The 20,437-nt window shown below is 37.9% G+C and overlaps 3 protein-coding genes across 3 annotated transcripts in view; 2 read left to right on the top strand and 1 right to left on the bottom strand.

Annotated features, from left to right (window-relative positions):
• Positions 1-9,883: 9,883 nt before the first annotated feature.
• On the top strand, positions 9,884-10,537 carry LOC131003961 (VQ motif-containing protein 22). The gene has a single exon (XM_057930535.1). It carries the CDS (start codon positions 9,965-9,967, stop codon positions 10,448-10,450), a length of 486 nt encoding a protein of 161 aa, XP_057786518.1. The 5' UTR covers positions 9,884-9,964; the 3' UTR covers positions 10,451-10,537.
• A 3,863-nt stretch (positions 10,538-14,400) lies between these two features.
• LOC131003960 (choline-phosphate cytidylyltransferase 2-like) lies at positions 14,401-17,398 on the top strand. The gene is made up of 8 exons (XM_057930533.1): positions 14,401-14,767; positions 15,202-15,315; positions 15,635-15,730; positions 16,151-16,193; positions 16,309-16,464; positions 16,617-16,697; positions 16,785-16,895; positions 16,962-17,398. The coding sequence occupies exons 1-8, from the start codon at positions 14,592-14,594 to the stop codon at positions 17,169-17,171; spliced, it is 987 nt and encodes a 328-aa protein (XP_057786516.1). The 5' UTR covers positions 14,401-14,591; the 3' UTR covers positions 17,172-17,398.
• The window catches only part of LOC131003991 (anthocyanidin 3-O-glucosyltransferase 2-like), a gene marked incomplete at its 5' end in the record, with an annotated part of 4,597 nt that continues 1,120 nt past the window's right edge, over positions 16,961-20,437 (bottom strand). The window contains one exon of the mRNA XM_057930564.1: positions 16,961-18,873. Within this exon, the coding sequence (XP_057786547.1) occupies positions 17,540-18,873 (1,334 nt within the window). The remainder of the gene's footprint in view (positions 18,874-20,437) is intronic.

Raw genomic sequence — 20,437 nt, 5'->3', positions numbered from 1 at the left:
TTACCTTGATTTCAACCTTATCTTTGCTAGCTATTAACATGTCATCTACATATAGCAGCAAATATGCAACAGTAACTTCATTCCTTTTCTTCAAATAAACGCAGCTATCATATGCAGACTTTGTGAATCCCATCAACTCCATATGCTCATCAAACCTTTTGTACCATTGCCTTGAACTCTGTTTGAGACCATATAAGTTTTTCTGAAGTAAACACACCTTGTTTCTTGTCTCTGGATGTACAAACCCCTCAGGCTGGACCATATGGATCTTCTCCTCCAACTCTCCATGTAGAAATGCGGTTTTAACATCCATCTGCTCAAGCTCCATATCAAACTGAGCTACAACTGACAGCATAACTCTGATGGAAGTATGCTTAACCACAGGTGAGAATACTTCATTATAATCAATTCCCTCCTTTTGAGTGAAACCTCTTGCCACCAATCTTGCTTTGTACCTGGTCTGCTCCTTCCCAATAACCTCAATCTTCTTCTTGAAGATCCATTTGCAGCTTACTAATTTCTTGTTCAGTGGCTTTGACACCAGTATCCAGGTACCATTCCTTTCAAGAGAGTTCATCTCCTCCTTCATGGCTAAGAGCCATTGTTCTCTCTCTGGTCCCTTCATAGCCTCTGCATAGGATTTGGGCTCCTGATACTCCAGCTCCTCTACAATGCTCAAAGCAAAGTATACCATCTCAGCTTGGTTATATCTCTGAGGTGGCTTGGGCTGCCTTCTTGCTCGATCCCTTGCTAGTTGGTATGAGCTTAGATTATCAGAGCTGCTCCCAACATCTTCATCATCTGCAGCTTGTTGAGAGACTTCAGTTGCTCCACCTGATTCATTATCAGCATGGTTTCTATCAAACAATTCATCCAACAGAATTTTACCATCTGCATTTTCTTTCTCTGGATCAGATCCTACTTTATAAGGCATGAGAGCTTCATCAAAGACTACATCTCTGCTGATGTATACTCTCCCCATTCCTGGTTCAGTGCACCACAACTTGTACCCCTTCACACCCTTGGGGTAGCCCAACATCACACATTTTAAGGCCATTGGTTCAAGCTTCTCTTGTCTGACATGTATGTATGCTCTGCACCCAAAAGTCTTCAAATATGAATAGTTGGATGTAGAACCATACCAGAGCTCATCTGGAATTCTGAATTCAATAGCGGATGAAGGAGATTTGTTGATCAAATAGGCTGCAGTGACAGCAGCCTCTGCCCAGAATTTCTTTGGCATCCCTGAGTCAAACAACATACACCTTATCCTTTCCAGAATGGTCCTATTCATCCTCTCAACAACCCCATTTTGCTGTGGAGTTCCTGGGACTGTCTTGTGTCTCTGGATTCCCCTTCCAGAGCAGAAATCATTGAATTCCTTGGACACAAATTCCAAACCATTATCAGTCCTCAGGCACTTCACCTTGGTTGCCTTTTCAGTCTCCACCTCATTACACCACACTTTGAATTTCTCTAGTGCCTCAGTTTTATCCTTCAAGATGAAAATCCACAACTTCCTAGAGTAATCATCCATTATAGACATGTAATATCTCCCTTTTCCAAGACTTTCAGTTTGTGTTGGTCCCCACAAATCAGAGTAAACATAATCCAGAGGAGCTTTAGATGTATGTTTACCTGTATCAAATGGGAGTCTCTTACTTTTGCTTAAGATGCACTGCTCACACATGTCCACCTTGAATGGAATAGGGTTGCTGATCTTGTTCTGTTTCAGCAACTGATTGAGCCCTTTCTCTCCAACATGAGCCAATCTTTTATGCCACAAGATTGAATCATCCTTCTTCATGGAGTCAGACTGCCCTGTGATGGCTGTGGCTTCTAAGTAATACAAACCATTCCTCCACTGTGATGTCACTTTCTCTCCCATACAACATAGCATCCTTGAGTTGATCATATGAACTCGGGAGAGCATTGAGTAGGATAATTGCTTGATCCTCATCTCCTATTCGCACATCAACATTTTCAAGATCATCAATGATCTTATTGAATATCTCCAATTGATCATCAATCGGTTTTCCATCCAAGATTCTGTAGGAGTACAACCTTTGCTTCAAGAACAACCGATTCGCAAGCGATTTTGTCATGTAAATCGCCTCCAACTTTGCCCACACCGCCGCTGCAGATTTCTCCCTGGCTACCTCCCTCAAAACCTTATCACCTAGGCATAGGATGATAAGGCTATGGGCCCTCTCACGCATTTCTGCTTTCTTGAGTTCTGCCTCCACAGCTGCCGCGGAATCCCTTGTAACCGCCGATGAAGAAGATTCATCATCCCCTTTCAGAGCTGCCGCCAAACCTTGCTAGGTCAACAATGCACGCATCTTGATACGCCATAACCCAAAATCATTCTTCCCCGTAAACTTCTCGATCTCAATTCGTGGCATCGACATTCCTGCGTCGGTTGTGGATCAAGAATTCCCACAGACGGCGCCACTTGTTAAGTAATCGACGAAGAAATTGCGATGAACACAAAAGATTTACGTGGTTCGGGCTGAAACCCTACATCCACGGGACCAAGAAAGGAGCTTCTACTATTGATTCGCGAACTGAGAATTTTACAAGGTGTTACAAGTGTTGACTAGTGTTGTTGTTACATTAGACACCCAATTGCTCAGTATATAGCAAGCTTTGAAAATAACGAGCTGTAAACAACCATCAAAGAAACCGTTATGCAAAACAGTTAGCTCTGCAAAAGAAACTTTGACTCTGTCTCTGGAGTGTTGACTCTGCCTTGGCAACTCTGACTCTGATATGCCTCGGCTCTGACTCTGGCATCAGTGGCCTCTCTGCTCTGCCAGCGGCGCGATCTCTCTGCTCTGGCAGAAGACCGATTCCTCTGACGAACCGATTTCTCTGGCGAAGCGATTCCTCTGGCGAACCGATTCCTCTGGCGTGGCGATTCCTTTGGTCTGCCAGCAGCGAATCCTCTGCTCTGGCAGCAGCGATTCCTCTGCTCTGGCAACTTCACAAGAGTAAACTTTTACAACTCCAGAGTATACAAACTAGATTATAAGCTTACGAAATCATAGACAACAAAAAATAAGTTCACATTTGAGCATCATAATCTAGAGCTTGAAAGATAAAAACTGACTTGTGAGCAACATTTAAACTGGAGCTCGTAAAACTATAATGACTTGTGAGCATCATCTCGAAAGAGCATAACTAACTTGTAAACATCATCCCATCATAATTTGAGTAATCGGAGTTGAGTTCTAAGCATCACTTATTTGGAGCTTGAAAGATCGGAGTTGAGTGTTAAGGCATTATCTTATTTAAAGCTTAAAATGTTGGAATTAAGTTATGTGCATCATCTTGTTTGGAGCTTGACAAACCAATTCTAATTTATGAGCATCATATTGTTTGGAGTAAAACTGCATTTTGAGTACATATCGTATGAAACGTCCTGCCAAAAAAAGTGCAAAAGTGCTGCTCAAAGTCTGAGGCTGCTCTGTTTGCTGATCTCTCTGCTCTGGCAGCCTAGATGGTACTGCTCAGTACTGCCGCATGTTTGATGCTCTGGCTGCCGAGCTGATAATGTTCTGGAAGCCGCTCTTTCTCTGCTCTGGTCGCAGAGCTGATGATGCTCTGTCGACCGAGCTCAATCCAACTCTGGGAGCTGACCGTTCTTTGCTCTGGGTAACATGGTTTCTCTGCTCTAGATGCCTAGCGAGCTGGCTCATCTCTGGATGCCGAGCGAGCTGGCTCTGCTCTGGATGCCGAGCAGGCTGGCAAATGCTCTGGATGTCGATCGATCTGGCTCTGCTCTGGATACCAACAATGCTGGCTCTGCTTTGGATGCTTGGTGAGATGGCTCTGCTCTGGATGCCGAGCAATCTGGCTCTACTCTGGCAGCCGAGCGAGCGATCTGGCTCTGCTCTGGATACCAACAGTGCTGGCTCTGCACTGGTTGCTTTGTGGGATGGCTCTGCTCTGGCAGCCGGGGCGATCTGGGATGGCTCTGCTCTGGATACCGAGCAATCGGGGTCTGCTTTGGCAGTGGAGCGAGCGATATGGCTCTGCTCTGTATACCAACAGTGCTGGCTCTGCTCTGGTTGCTTTGCGGGATGGCTCAGCTCTGTATACCATAGGTCGTAACTGTTGTCAACATTCGTTTCGGTCATAGGCATACTGATAATCCGTCCATGATCCATATAAATCCATGGTGTGGCCCAAAGACATTGGGGCGTTTCAAGGGGTTATACTTCACATTTAGGATGGTTGATCCCATTGTGGTCACTTGGTCCGAAGGTCACACATTCCCCGGTCACAAGGCAGTGCTTCACTTCTCCTTAGATGATAGTCATACCCGTTACTCACCAAGTATGACCCTCACCAACCTTCTCTCCCGAGGTCCCCAACTCTGCACTTTGAGTGACACATGCCTCCTGGACACAACCATTTCCGGCTTGTTAGCCGACCAGTCATAGACATGCTTCGGCGCAGAAGTTACCTTCCTCGTTTGATAACCATGGCTTTATGCCTCGTCACAGTTGATGGATATTCTCTAGAGAAGCCCAAGACTGAGGAAGGACAGTGTATCCCATCAATCATTTCCCCACCTTCTGGATCTACAACGCCTTTTGTTGACGCTGCTCAGCTACTCAGTCGTGGGTATACCGGTTGTCACGCCCTGGTATACCCTGGCCTTTGCTTGACATGGACATCGTTTTACCGAACGGAGATCACCCGTTAGGCCCCTACTGCCCATGGTTTCGAACAGATCCTTCCGGAACCACGAGATTCAACCGAAAGAACAAATGCCTCACGAATGTTTACATGTTGACAACAATTATTTCCACCCCTAAAACCTCACCTAAGGAATTACTCACACATAGCAAAATTCATAAATGCGAAATGAATAAAACACATCATGAAACAAAAGGAAATACTTAAATAAGATAAAGTAATACCTAAGGCTACGAGCCTTGAATCTTGTTCGAATGAAAACGCGACGGGAATAGGAAATAGAACTGGAATGTAAATTGTTTGGATGCCACACTTTGGCAGGATTAAAGTACTAAACTAAATAAAACAAAGTTCAAAAGGGCCAAGAAGATATGTGTAACACTCAAATCCAATTAAGGAGTTAAATAAAACTTTTAAATAAATATTTAATGCGGAAGTCTTTAAAAATTTTAAAATCAACTTTTAAAAATAAATATTCTGGAAAACAATTTAATGAAAGTAAATTCTTAAATGAAATAAACTTTTAAAACACTTTTTAAAACGATTTAAAAGGTATCAACTATTTAATAATATATTCAAATATTAACTTTGATTTAGAATCAACAATCAACACCTTTGTTCCAAAGCATGACACAAAGATATCATGAGAATGTTTACTATTAAGTAAAACTTTAAATACTTGAATCAACTATTTTTAAAATGACTTGATGCACCCATTCGACCCTCCACGCGTCTCCAACGTGAAAATACCTGAAAATGTTTAATATGGGATGAGCATACAGAGTATAACTCAGTGTGGGAACATGCAATAATTGTCCATGATAATAACACAGTAAACACATACGGTCACTTCATATATATCCTCAATATTCGCACTGTGGCAATCCAAGGACTATTAAAGTCCCGGACCATATTTACGGGCCCCTGGCGACATCCTCAAAATATACCTCAAATCGCATTGTGGCAACCCAAGGACTGTGAAGTCCTGGACCCTATTTACGGACCCCTAGCGATATCCTCAAAATATACGTCATAACACATATGGTAAACACATATTATTAAAATGGACAAGAATTAACCACAGCATGTACTGAAATAAATCCCACACCTGAAACTTGAACTTCAACTTCAACTTGAATGTTATCTTGAATAATTCAATCAAAATTCATGTCCTAGTCGCGCCACACCTAGTCAGATAAATTCAAATATAAATATAAGGGGGCCTCAAATGTACTTGAAACTAATTATATATATATTGAAAAACATTAAAATTCTAGTAATTAGCAAAACTAATTAACTAGTTACTTATAAAATCACAACTTCTGTGAATTAATGTAGGAATTAGTGACTTGATTCCAATACATCAATTTCAGCCCACTTATAACTAAATTGTTAGGTCCATACTTTAAAGTCTCAAGCCCATTTCAATTAGGCCCAAGTATGAGCCCAAACTCTTTAATTAATAGTAAGATAAAATGCACACATCCTCATCACACCACATACGCATCAGCCCCCCTCTCCTTTTTTTCCCCCTTTCGGCCGACAGCAGCGTGACAGCAACGCCACCCAGCTGCCCCCCCCCCTCTATCTGGATCTGCCGCCGCCGCCCCTACTTTCTTTCCTCCGGCCGTCGTGGCGCAAGCAGCGCCCGGCGGCGCTGTCCAGCCGAATCCCTCTTTCTGGTGGCAAATGTTTTCACCAACAATACCCCATCTCCACACTATTTCTAGAGATTTCATTTTATTTGCTTTAGATTAACTTAATCATTTATTAAATCTCAAATTTGGGTGCAAGAGGTTTTCTTAACTCAAGTTGTTACGTATTTGGAAAAATAAGAATTTTTGTGACAAGCTATTAGCTGTATCCGCTCAAAATAAATGGAGAATAAGTATGTATAGTTTGCTGTATTGAAATAAAAATTTCATCAATAAAATTACCGTCTGTGGTCAAGCCGATGGAAGAAGAGGCTGAGAAGTTAAGGTTGCAAGTTTACTGAGTTATTGTAATATCATAAATTTTTAGAGGTGAAATGAAACGGCGACAGCTGATGAAAGAAGCGGATATATTGAAACTGGGATGATACGTGGCTGAAGAAAGAAAAGTTTCGTGGCTGAGCAGATTAGTGGCTAAAAGGCAATGAGACACGTATTTTCTCATTTTAATTTAAAAGTCACTAGTCAGATTAACATTTTACTCATATTATCATTTTACCGTTATTTAAGGATTTTATGGGCTCTTTATAGATATGGGTCTCAGCCTAAAACAAAAAATAAGGCCCGTTATAAAAATTATGAAATTTTTTTCTTTTTCTTTTTTTTTTCGACTCAAAATGAAACAAAAATATTTAAAGACATAAATTTATATATCTCTATAGTCATGATCCATAATTCAAAGCTATACTTCTAACTAGGGGCGCGACTAGATAAATTTATAACTGAGAATATAATAAAATTTTAAATGGCTTAACAATAAATAAATAAATAAAATTCAAACAATTCAAAGATAAATAATTTCAAATAAATCAATTGGTTTCGGGCTGTCACAATATGCACGCTGCACATCATCAATCTTTTATACTGCCGAATGGTGAAGGTCCAACCCTAGCTGCGCCAGCTTCATATCTTCATCGAGATCTTCTTTCCTTCTTTAGCTCGATCTTTGATTGATCCGATTGAAGATAGCTTCCAGCTGCAAGCTTTAGTCAACCTTTCCCTTTCTTCAGATCCTTCCAGCTCCTTCCTCCTTCTCCTGCTTGCTTCTTCAAAATCTCCGAGATTTACTTTCCTTTCTTGGCTTCGGCTGTCTGCTTTTCATTGTAGTGGTCAGACGGATTGCTTCCTTCGGTTTGATTCATACCAGGTGGGTTGCTTCAGGTTCCCATGCCCCAAGTTAGACTGGAGAGGTACTGCGGCCGAAGCTCCATGCTGGTAAACACGACATAGCAATCTGGGCTTGGTAATGCCCATTCCAACCACATTCTTTCCGTTTCCGCTCCACTGGACCTTCTTTCCTCAACAACTTCGTTTTCCCCTGGACAGACCTGAACTGACACAAATAAAGAGAAAAAATAGGGCCAAATGGCCCAAAAGTCGAAGACGCATCAGCGACCGAATTCCTGAAGAAGATCCTGGCGTACGATTCCGCCACCACCGCCGCCACGCCGAATGCTCCCAGCACCACGGGAGCATGCTCACGGGACGAGCCACAGCCGAAGTTATCGCCGCCAATAACGATTGCGTACTTTGTTTTAGTGGCCCCGGGTTTGATGAATCGGGCGCCGTATGAGGCGGGTAGTCGGAGGGGTAAAAACGTTCAAATTTGTAAAATATGGCTAGAATTTAAGTTTTTTCAAAAAGTGGACATAAATTGATTTCCATGATTCATTTTGGCTATCTCAAAATTTTTCTCTTTTTTTTTATACATGTTGGATCCAGGTCTGGGATCTGACCCGACCCAGGATCCGCGCTCATTTTATGCGCGCACAAATATAACGGCGCTCACCTAAGTCCACCTCTTTTAATTTATATAGCTATAATTTCTTATTAAAGTTAAAATGATTAAAATCTCTTAAATTTGTTGTGCATGCCTAGAAATTCTTGAAATTACAAGTTGGTGAAATAAGAAATAACTCCCCTCAATAAAACGATAAACGATGCGAAGATTTATGTGATTCGATCATGAGATTTACGTCCACGGGTGAGTTTACGTAGTTAAATTCTTACAAAAATTACTTTACTATATAGAACTAATAAGAAGCTAATCCCATAATAATTAACAAAGTATTAGGAATAGTTAATCTCCCCATTTCAAATCCTATTCCTCAAAACCACCCTCATTTCCAACCAATGTATTATTCACTTTGTCCCGTTAAAATGACTGGTTTTCTATTTAGGTCTATCCCATTAAAAATGACATAATCTATAAAAGGCAATAAATAACTCTTTAAAATATACGTGACTTGTTACTTTTATTTAATTTATACTTTTTTTATATTTTTTATGTCAAAAAGAATTGAGTCGCTATTAATGGGAGAGAGAGAGCATATAATTTTATCAAATTCAAAGAGAGTATAAAAAGTCTTCATCGGATTCATAATACAATACGTTTTTTTTTCGAATAATTGTATATTTGTATATTTGAAATTTTATAATTAGGCGTCATTGCTGACGTGCCACGAACGTAAATGACCTTTCACTTTCAGTTTAAGTTATACTTGAATTGTACCCAATTTTGACTATTACTACTAATTTACTCATCATCATAGAGAAATTTAACATACAAAATTGATAATATCTACATTTACACGAATTGTTTAATTTGACCAAATTAAAGATCTAATCTGCGTCGACTCAAAGTAGTTCTAGAATTTTTACAAAAATGCCAATTACGTTCAATTTTAACACCCATCACTCTCACCTTACATTCTTTTTGGTAATTCTACATAATAGAGAAAAGTATTTGCTTTGACTAGTCATACAAGTCTCGTCAACTACTATATAGAAATACTTGATTGAATCTCCTTATGTATGTTCATAATAGGATATTCAAGCGGTACGAACTTTTGTATGTAACAGAGTGAGATATAGGGTTCGAAGTATAACGTTCTCCATTTTTCAAGTTTAAAAAAAAATAACGGATGAAATTCAACATTTCACAATTTTATGTGTGTCGTCGTGTTGTATTATTGTAATAATTTTTTTATAAAATAAAAGTACCATCAACAATTAATCGGCATTACATTTATTAAATATCACATGAGATTCAGCGTTTCACAATTGTGTGTGTGTCACCGTATTCTATAATTATACTTAATTTTTATTTTTCAAAATCAAATCGTTTAAAAATAATCTTATACACTAACTTTGAATTTATCAACCTAATAATGAATTATTAACTAATAAGAATGGAATTAAATGATAAAAATTAATTATATGCCCGTATTAGATGGAATAGACCATAGTCAATAATAAGAATATTAAGTTAAAGGATACAAACTTAAAATTAAAGAGAAAATATTAAAAAATGTTAGAAGAATACAAAATAGACATCACACTGAATCTCGAATGTGATTAAATGTGACACTAATGTATCAACAATATAAATATATAAATAAACTATATTGATACAATAAAATATTATATGTAACATAAAAGTCTAGCCGTGGTAAACCTAAATAAATACATCCAACCCATCCCACAATATTATACTACCATTCAATCTTCCCCATTTATCAAACATAAAAAAAAAATCAACTCCAATGTCATATCCTAATAATTGGATGCAACTCAATTTTAACGATGAGAATCAAACCAACACCCTTCCGACCACCACCGCCGCCGCCACCGCCATCGACACCGCTGCGATTCCAAGAAACGCCGAGCAAGGCCGCGGTGCGCGGCCGATCAGGCGGAGGTCGAGGGCTTCGCGGCGAACTCCGACCACCTTACTCAACACCGACACCACCAACTTCCGCGCCATGGTGCAGCAGTTCACCGGCGGCCCAACCGCCGCCGCCAACTCCGCCGGAATGTTCGATTTTACTCAGCAAGCGCCGTCCAATTTGTATTGGGGAAGAGGAGCTGATCGTGTGCAGCAGCAGCAGCAGCAGCAGCTGCAGCAGCGCCACATGTTCATGGTAGGCGACGTGCATGGCCGCGGCGGAGGCGGAGGCGGAGGCGGCCACGCGCCGCCGGAGTCGTCTTCACTTAATGAAAGTCGTGATTACGATGGCTACATGCTTTGATCTGTGTGGGGAAGCGCTGCTGCTGACTTTTCTTTTCTAGGGTTTGTAAATTAATTCTCTAATCTTAATTATTTTTCATTCTAGCTATTTTGGCCCTCTTTTTTTCCCACTTTTATTTATTACTATTAAATAAGTGGTGATTTATATTTCGTTAATTAGGATCTTGTGATGTGAAAAAAATAGGGTTAATTGTTTGTAAATACATATAGTATACTTAACTTAATTTTGAATTTTAACAAATATATTTTGGTTAATTAATATATTTATGAAATTCAGTCTCGATTAAAATTCTGACAACAGTTAATCATATGTGTGGATGCCGAAACATTTTCTTGTAAATGTTGTCGGAATTTTAATTAAGGCCGGATTTTAAAAAGTTCAAAGTTTATGTATTACTGTAATTGATAAAAAAAATAAAAAATACATGTACTATACTTAACTTAATTTTGAAATTTAACAATTTTAAAAATAAAATGAATTTTAAAAATATTAATTTTTTGGTTAAGTAATATTCTTGGAATTCAACGTCGATTAAAATTCTGATAACAGTTAATCATAACGTGGACGCCGAAACATTTTCTTGTAAATGTTGTCGGAATTTTAATTAATTAAGGCTGGATTTTAAAAAGTTCAAAGTTTATGTATTACTGTAATTGATAAAAAAAATAATATTACTTAAATATTAAAATTTGGTGTGCTTCGTGTGTATTTATAAGCAATTAACTCGAAAATATATATATAAAAAATTTGAGGAAATATTGTAAGAGTGGATATTGAAACTCTGGAGATTATTCTGTTATGGCATGGATTAATTAACCTTAAGTAACTTAATTGATATCTTTATTTATTTTTTAATGTAGCTTGATATCTTTAATTATAAGTATTTATTTTAATTTGGGAATAATGAGTACGATTCATTTAAACCGGCAATTTTTTTTCCATCTTCACTGTTGACTCCCACTTCACACTCTATTTTTGTATAATAGAAATTTGTTGTGTAGCTATGATATCTAAAATTTCAAAACTTAATCTTTTCCATTATTATATTAAAATTTTTAATATCGTGTTAGTTAGGAAATTTTTTTGGTTTTTGCCTATTTCACAATATTGTACTCTTTTAGACAAATTAACATTTATGTTTCGATTTGATATTAATTAATTAATCGTTCAAGATATATATTTAAGTAATTATATTTGAGATGCTCCTAATTAAACCACGTTTTATCTCCAAATTTCATTGTTAACTAGTATGCACGCGCCTGAGCATAGCGAATATCGATATTAAACTATATTTAAATAAATAAATTTAAATGTAAACCATAATCACAATATTATATAGATTATTATTTTTACCCTTTTAAATAGTTGAATCTATTAATTGTTTTTAAATTAATAAAAAAAAGATGTAAATTATTCAAAAAAATAAAGAAAGTATAAGTAATAATGAATGTATCATATACACATAATTTATTGGAGCCATATTTGTTTTAATTTTAGTATTATCTTCAAAATTATAATTGTAATCTTTATCACTTTTATGAAAATCTTTAGTTTCTTTCTTAAAATTATAGAATAAACCTCATTCATATATATATAAATTATAATGGATAATGCTCATTGAAATCAAATATAAACAGTTATTTCATTTCATAGTCTAAACTAATTATCCCAATGATAACATAAACAAATATTTAAGAAACCCTAAAAAGATATATATGAATTCCAACTTTCTTTTATCAATTATGCGTCGTTTCTGCCCAAAAAATAAATAATTATGCACCGATCTGCTTCTTTCAACGCCTTCTTATTTTTCTTGTTCCTCAATCTTGTGCCTTCAACTCACATATAATGGATTAAAATCTTATTCTGGGTCTCCCTGTTAATTTGGAAGAACAAGGGATCGTCGAAGCTGAAAGCAATATAAAAGAAGTTCGCCGAAATTGATAGCGTCTACTTCTAAATGCTTCTTCTCATAACTCTATGTATTAAAATTTTAATCTTCCTTTTCAATTAAAATAAGATGTCAATAAAAAGAATCACAAAAAATAAATAAGTCAAAATCAAAATAAAATTTCATCAGTGTTCATATATGACTCCAAACTTTTGAATAATTCTTCTTATTTATCTTAGTAAATTCATTCAAAATACTTTATTTCGTTGTTTTCCTTCAATTTCTTGAAAACTATTAAATCTATAAAACATCATTCATATCTTTTTGCTGGTGTTGTTGAAATCTATTAGAAAGATTTGTTGGTGGTGTTGCCAAATTTTGTTAGAACATTATAAAAATTATTAGATTTTTAGAGAAATTAAGAGAGAAATGAATAAAATGTACACACATTTATTTAAAAAAAATCTAAAATTTTGAAAAGAATAAATGTCAAACTTGTTACCGAGAAAATATTATTGTTAGAAAAATAATATTTTCGTATAACATTTGGATATAAATTTAAGTCATAGTAATAATTATGTATTTCTAACTTTCAATGTATACTACTATTTTCTATTTATTTTCATTGTATAATTAATAAAAGTAACTAAATATGTCATAATTTATAATTTATAATTTAAGTTTTTTAAAAATTTAATATTTTATATACTAAATAAGTAAAATGTAGTCCTAAATTAAAAGCCCAACTTTTTTTGAGGATAATTAAAAGCCCAACAAAATACCTAAAAAAAGGCCCAAACTAATTAGCAATGTATATTAAAATTGAACGCGGCATTATAGTTCGGCTTTGTAATCTATTTACGCGTTCATTATAGTTCGGCTTTGTAATCTATTTATTTGTAGAAAAAAAATGAATTCACTACTTTTTCCTTTTGTCAATTTCTATTTTTTGTCATTTTTTTCTTTTAAAAATATCGTCGTATTTTCTTGATTTTGAACGAGATTCTTTTTTATGTTGACGATCTTTTGGATGCCAATTGATTCCCCAATTGCCGTTCTATTGGTTTCAGAGAGCATCAAGTATGTATGTGGCAGTTATTTTTTTCACTTTTCGTTGCATTTTGCAATGTTTTGGGGATTAATCTCGAAGAAAGTAATCAAATCTTTTTATTTGTTCATTGACAATATACTTCTTCAACATTAAGGAGGGAGGAATTGCACCTCTATTTTGAGCACGGATGTTGTGAAGTTCAAGATTCGGCACTTCAAATATTTTTGCACACTATGTATGTTCGACTCTAAAAACGACGAGAATAATCTAAATCAAACTCTTCGACCAGTTTTGTAATTTTATAGTAATTGATTTGAAATCATTTTGGAATCCCTTTACCATCAAATTTTTGATTTTGTAATAATTTTGAAATTCCTTAATATAATTGGTTTTGTGATTTAGCCATTGGATTTAAGAAAAAAATACACTTGTTGATGTTATCTGAGAGATTAATGGGATGCAAAATGGAGAAAATAAGGTGAAAAAATGGGATAGATAAAGAAACATATTGAGAGACGGTAATGAGACACAAAATTGAGAGAATGCCGGATAGAAAAATTATTTAAGAGAGAAAATTTGGCGGTAAAATGTATGCGTTAAAAACTGTTTTCATATAATATATGGATGTAGATTATTTTCTCCTAAATTTGTCTCTTAGTCTTAGCATATGATTTTTAATATACTTATATGAAAATTCGATGATTACGTAGAAAATTCCATGTAAATTACAAGAATTATAATTATACGAAATATTAATTGGTGTAACTCGTATAAGTGTGTAAGGCATCATAATAAAAATTGACTATTATTCTCATATTATTACATGGATATATATTTTTTTACTACACAGGAAATGTTAGAATTGGATATTACTCCCTTTTTTGTTTAATCTAGAAAGATTACATCAGTCGAGAAAAAACAATATAACAAATTAAAGTAAAAACGAATAAATAATATTCTTTTTTTAAAACAGAATAAATAATATTCTTAATCTTTCCAAATTAAGGAATTTAAATCTAAGATTTTTACGTGTTTTTTGCGATTAATAATAAGCAAGAGGAGGAGGCATGTAGCGGTAATGTCGGCATGATATTCCATTTAAAGAGAAAATATATATTACTAATAATTAAAATGCTAAAATTATAATCACATGTAGATTTAGTGAGAGAAAAAAGAGAAGAAAAAAAAAAACGGTTGCGATGGGAGAGAGAGTTACCGGAAAAGCAGAGGAGCAGCAGCGGCGGACCACCGCCGGCGACGGCTCGAGCTCGAAAAACGACGTCGTCAGTGACCGTCCCATACGCGTCTACGCCGATGGAATCTATGATCTCTTCCACTTCGGCCACGCTCGTTCCCTCGAACAAGCGAAGAAGCTGTGCGTTTTTTTTCTTGTTTTCCATTGCGCTGTTGTTTTTTTCCATCTCTCCTTGATTTGAGGTCCTGATTATCTGATTTTTTTTGTTAATTTCTGAGAAATCCGCGTTCGATTGTGATCGTGCTGCTAGCTCGATTGCAATGAGGAGGTGGTGTTATTGATTGTGATGAACTGATGATTGTTTCCAGTTTCAATTATTTTGTGTTTGAAATTATTGTTACTCAAATTTTGTTGTTGAAGGAGAGAATCTGACGATTTTTTTTCCGTTTTTTTTTTTTTTTTTCGTTTGCATTGTATTGTTTTGAGCTGAATTTATGAATGTGTTGATGAATTTGATGTTAAGGCAGCAAGGCATGATACTCAAAACACATTTCCTTAATCAATTTTGAGTCGAGTTGTGATACCTTTTTTCCATTTCCATGTAATCTCTGTAGGTTCCCCAACACGTACTTGCTGGTTGGATGCTGCAACGATGACACTACTCATAAATACAAGGGGAAGACTGTTATGAATGATGCTGAGCGATATGAATCCCTTCGTCATTGCAAGTGTGTTACCTGTCCCGTGCACTTCGTATTTATTTTCGTATGTATTTCTTGGTGATTCACTTCATGGTGCTTAATCTGATCGGCCGATAGAATGTGGTTTCATACACGAATTGGTATTGTGCTATATGTCATCTGGATCAAGTTTCTTTTGGGAGATCAAATAACTGGTTATGATTTCATGTTGTAGGTGTGTTCTAGAAGTCAGATCAGTTGAGGGAATAGTTACAATTACTAGTTAGTATGAATACGTGTAGATGCGTAGTCTGCTCGGGATAATCATGTAATTTAACATGTAAATTTTTCTCTTTGGCAATGGCAGGTGGGTGGATGAGGTTGTTCCTGATGCTCCTTGGGTAATTAATCAAGAATTCCTTGACAAGCACCGTATCGATTTCGTGGCTCACGATTCTCTTCCGTAAGCCTTTCTCATCTTGAAACATTCCTTTTTAGGACAGAAATTTGATAGAGTGCCTTGAAGGTTTCAAAATTATAGACTATGGTCCTTTGATTTGTTAGATTTATTTGTTGAGGCTGTGGCAATTTGATACAGAAGTTGTGAGTTCTGATATTAATGTGCCGGGTGTTTACAATGGATATAAGACTAAATCAATTGAAGTGCCTAAAAGAATGGCGGTTTCCAACAAAAGTCGTCTATACATTAGTGATCGCATTAAACATATATCCCCTTGTAATGACATTGAAGCCAAATTTAGTGGTTGTGAAACATAATAGGTGGGCTTGTTGTTGTGAACCACATAAGTATAGTTGAAAATGTGTTTGAACTTCCAGTAACCGTGCATTTACTCCCCTAGGGGGATGTAACCTCCTGTTTCAGTTATGCAGATGCTAGCGGAGCTGGAAATGATGTTTATGAATTTGTAAGCATTGTATTCTGTCACATATGTCTATTTGGTTTTGTAGATTTCAGTTGCAGATGTCTCTTTTGCATTTTTGGATGCCTACTGATCATCTCTTACTTTACTCTAAACGCAGGTGAAAAAAGTTGGACGATTTAAAGAGACTAAAAGAACCGATGGAATTTCAACTTCAGATGTCATTATGAGGATAGTGAAGGATTACAACCAATATGTGATGCGCAATTTAGACCGCGGATATTCAAGGAAAGACCTTAATGTCAGCTACGTTAAGGCATGATACTCCTGATGCTCTTCTTTTGCTGTCATCAGTTGATTTAATGTTACCTCGAGTCGTCTACCTGGTTACTTACCAAAAAGATTAATGGTGTGTTAGTTTTCAGTGAGGTTGGTGTTTTTATGATACAATTCTTTTCACACGAGCAGGAAAAGCGACTAAGGGTGAATATGAGGCTGCAAAAGTTGCAAGAGAAGGTCAAGGAACAACAAGAAAAAGTGGGGGAGAAGGTTACACTTTATTTCAGATGGAAAACTTGGATCATGATGGACATGTGTTGTTGCATGTTTTCAATTTAACAAATCTGCTTCTTTCAGATACAAACTGTCGCAAAAACAGCCGGCGTGCATCCCAATGTGTGGGTCGAAAATGCTGATCGATGGGTTGCTGGGTTTCTCGAGATGTTTGAGGAACGTTGCCACAAAATGGTAAGCAGTAATGATGATACATATACATGGCTCCGATTTGTAATCTTGCGAGCTTGTCTTTCTCAGGGGACGGCCATTAGAGATCGCATTCAAGAGAGTCTAAGGGGACAACCGGCAAAGGATTATAATACGAGCAGCGAGGAGGAGGACGAGTATGGAGATGATGACGATGATGAGTACTACTACGACGATGAAGATCTCAACGATGAGGAGGAATACTACGAAACTGATCTCAAAAGCGACGCCAAAATCAACGCCAAAAGCGATGCACCATGACTTGTAAGTTATTCCTTTGGTTGGTGCAATCTGCATACTGCTCAACTTGTGTAAACTATTCTTTTTCTTGTCGACTTGATAAGCTGTTGCTGTATTTCGTTTCATCGTTTGTTTTTGATTTTTTGCTTTTTGAAAGCCATTCATTAGTTTAGAACTTCATAGTTGAAACTGTATATGCTTGTGAAACTTTGCCCTTCTATTTAGTTTATATTTGTTGTTTATGTTCATTTGAATCAATTGCAAAGTTTGTGTTTGATTTTTGCTTCAACTCCCTTTTTTTCATCTCAGCAAAATATGTTGCATTCTGGCTCAAAAGTTTCTGTTACATTTATTATAAATCAATAATTGTAGAATTAGTAATGAATTGATTAGGCCATCATATCATCAATCAATCTCTTGAAAGAAGCATAAGAAGATCCACCTTCAACCACACTCATCCTACTCTTCTCCTTCATCTCTCTCACTCTCTCCCTCACCTCACCCCCACTCTCCATCACCTCCCTGACCCCCCTCTCCACCTCCGCCGCCGCCACCACCCCGTCGCCTCTCCACTCGCAGTAGCTCAGCGTGATCTCCACCGCCAGCCCCAACTCCCTCACCAGCTGGAACGCGTTCATCTGCTGCTCCGAGTGCAAAGGCCACGTCGCCACCGGCACGCCGCACCAGAGGCTCTCGAGCACCGAGTTCCACCCGCAGTGCGACACGAACCCGCCCACCGCCGGATGCGACAGGACTTCCAGCTGCGGTATCCACCCCACCACCTTACCCACTCCACTAGTCCTCTCGAGGAACCCCTCCGGCAGGACTTCCCTATAGCTCTCGTATTCTCCCGGGAACCTCGCCTTCTCGGTGCTCGGTGGCTGCCGCCGGAGTGACCAGAGGAAACGCCGGCCGCTCCGCTCGAGCCCCACCGCCACCTCGTGTATTTGATCCTCACTCAAACTCCCCTGACTACCAAAACACAACAACACTACTGAACCACAAAGCTGCTCGTTCAACCACCGCATGATCTCGGGGGCGTCTCTCGACGGCCCCCGGTTCAGAATCGGGCCGACGGAGTAAACCGGCGGCACCGGCGCAGCGCCGTATGCGGAATCCACCACAAACGATCCCAATGCATGGGATTCAAGCTCTGCAAAAGTGTTGACAATGATCCCTCTAGCCTTTCTGTAATCACGAGCGTAGTGAAGGAACCTATCCTGCCACTGCCTCTTCTCCACCAGCACCTGAGACAGAACGTCAGGCGCGACGGCGACGCCGAAGCTCGGGATCGTCAGCTCCGAGGGCGAGCTCCCCAGCGCGCAGACGTCGTCGTTTTGCTCGTCGTGGAGGGTCTGGAAATGCAGCATGGCGCCGAGGAAGCTCGCCGGGGAAGTGAAGAATACGTAGGCCGGGATGCCGAGCTCCGCTGCCACGCCGATCATGGAGGTGCACAGCATGTCGGCCACCACGGCGGCGATGTTAGGGCGGCGCGAGCGGAGGAAGGCCTCCACGTTTGGTTTCTGGCTGACGACGAGGTTGTGGACGAAGTATCCTCGAGTTCTGGTGCTCCACTCCGGGGTCGGCTCGGTGGCGGGGAGGTGGACGAAGTTGACGGCGACGGCGGCGGAGGAGGAGGAGAGCGTGTCGGCGTAGGAGCTGCTGACGGTGTCGATGTAGTCGGGCAGCTTCATGAGGAGGACTGTGACCGAGAGAGTTTTACCTGCATGGTTTTAAATATTAGGCTCGTTTGGTATACACAATTTTTTTTCGATTCATGTAAGTAATACTTTTATTAACAAGGATATTTTATTAAATATAAATGATAATTCGTAAATGATATTTTTGATAAATAAAAATGATATTTTATGTAGAAATAAATAATATGTTTATAAATAACACTTTTAATCCATAAAAATGATACTTTTCGAGTGAGCTAAGAATGATCGTAAAATAAAAATAACACTCTGTATAAAAGAGTAGTTTTTCCCTCCCAATTTTTCCATTATTTTTTGTCCTCACTTCCTATCAATTTTTTCTCCTCTTTTTTTTAATTATTTTTTTTCTAAATATCGTCATATTTGATTAATAAAAAAAATATTCAATATGCATCTTAAATTTAAGTTTGTGAAAAGATCTTTAATATAATATAAAAAGGGAAAAGGTGCAGATTGGCCCTCGAAGTAGTAGCCCCTGTAGCGTATAACCCCTCTTACTCACTGTGTGTGCAACTAAACCCCTGAACTCCGAGAAAATGGTGCAAATTCCCCGCTCTGACCTAACGCCGTTAAGTGTCCGTTAACGTTTGGGTTTAATTGCACCCTCTACTTCAGGGGTGGATCTGCACCTTAATTTTTTTTTTTTATGTTTTTATTTTTTTTTATAATTTCAGCAACCCACCTCCGGCATCAACTTAACCGCTCCCGTACTCATCGGCTTCAACTTACACTTTCTCAGCTCGCACGCGCTCAATCTCTTGATCGTCGACTGCTTACCGCCGACATGCAGCAACATCACCAACTCCAGATGTGGACCTGGATCGAATCCTGCTTGGTCCAAATCCATATCCGTATATTTTTACTTAGGTCAGGATCCGGTCCAAATCCATTAGGTCCAAAAAAACGAGATTCATGTCCAGATCCATTAGATTCACAGGGTCTCGAGTCCTGACCCGGATCCATTCTTTTTTCTCTTTTAAAATAAATTTACAAATATTAAATTAACCAAAAATAAAATCATAATTATTATCTAGAGTTTTAATAATTATTCAAAAATAAATAATAAAATTTAAAATATATATTATATAGATAAATATATACACAATTAATATCATAAGAAAAGTCTAAAAGGTTAAGGTGTTGGAGGAGATGCTGTTGTGCGGGGCGGTGAAGAAGCTGGTGGTGTTGCTGCATGTAAGCGGTGGGCAGTCGACAATCAAGAGATTGGGCGCGTGAAAGATGACAAGGTGCAAGTCAGAATCGATGAGTACGGGGGTGGTTAAGTTGATGCCGGAGGTGGGTTGCTAAAATTAAAAAAAAAAAAAAAAAATTAAGGTGCAGATCCACCCCTGAAGTAGAGGGTGCAATTAAACTCAAACGTTAACGGACACTTAACGGCGTTAGGTCAGAGGGGGGAATTTGCACCCTTTTCTCGAAGTTTAGGGGTTTAATTGCACACACAGTGAGTAAGAGGGGTTATACGCTATAGGGGTTACTACTTCGGGGGCCAATCTGCACCTTTTCCCATATAAAAATCATCAAAATAAATTTAAAATAAATAAATTATGA

Source organism: Salvia miltiorrhiza, unplaced genomic scaffold, assembly GCF_028751815.1.
Source record: "Salvia miltiorrhiza cultivar Shanhuang (shh) unplaced genomic scaffold, IMPLAD_Smil_shh original_scaffold_302, whole genome shotgun sequence".
NCBI lineage: Eukaryota > Viridiplantae > Streptophyta > Magnoliopsida > Lamiales > Lamiaceae > Salvia > Salvia miltiorrhiza.
Note: the sequence above shows the minus strand (reverse complement) of the source record. Positions and strands in the feature narration are given on the sequence as shown.

What these genes read in the sequence shown, in the direction of transcription:
- LOC131003960 (XM_057930533.1), top strand. Translation starts at nt 14,592, where the DNA reads ATGGGAGAGAGAGTTACCGGAAAAGCAGAGGAGCAGCAGCGGCGGACC. An exon ending in GAATCCCTTCGTCATTGCAA is followed by an intron (nt 15,316 to 15,634) that starts GTGTGTTACCTG and finishes TGGCAATGGCAG; the next exon opens with GTGGGTGGATGAGGTTGTTC. An exon ending in GTGGCTCACGATTCTCTTCC is followed by an intron (nt 15,731 to 16,150) that starts GTAAGCCTTTCT and finishes CTCCTGTTTCAG; the next exon opens with TTATGCAGATGCTAGCGGAG.
- LOC131003961 (XM_057930535.1), top strand. Translation starts at nt 9,965, where the DNA reads ATGTCATATCCTAATAATTGGATGCAACTCAATTTTAACGATGAGAAT.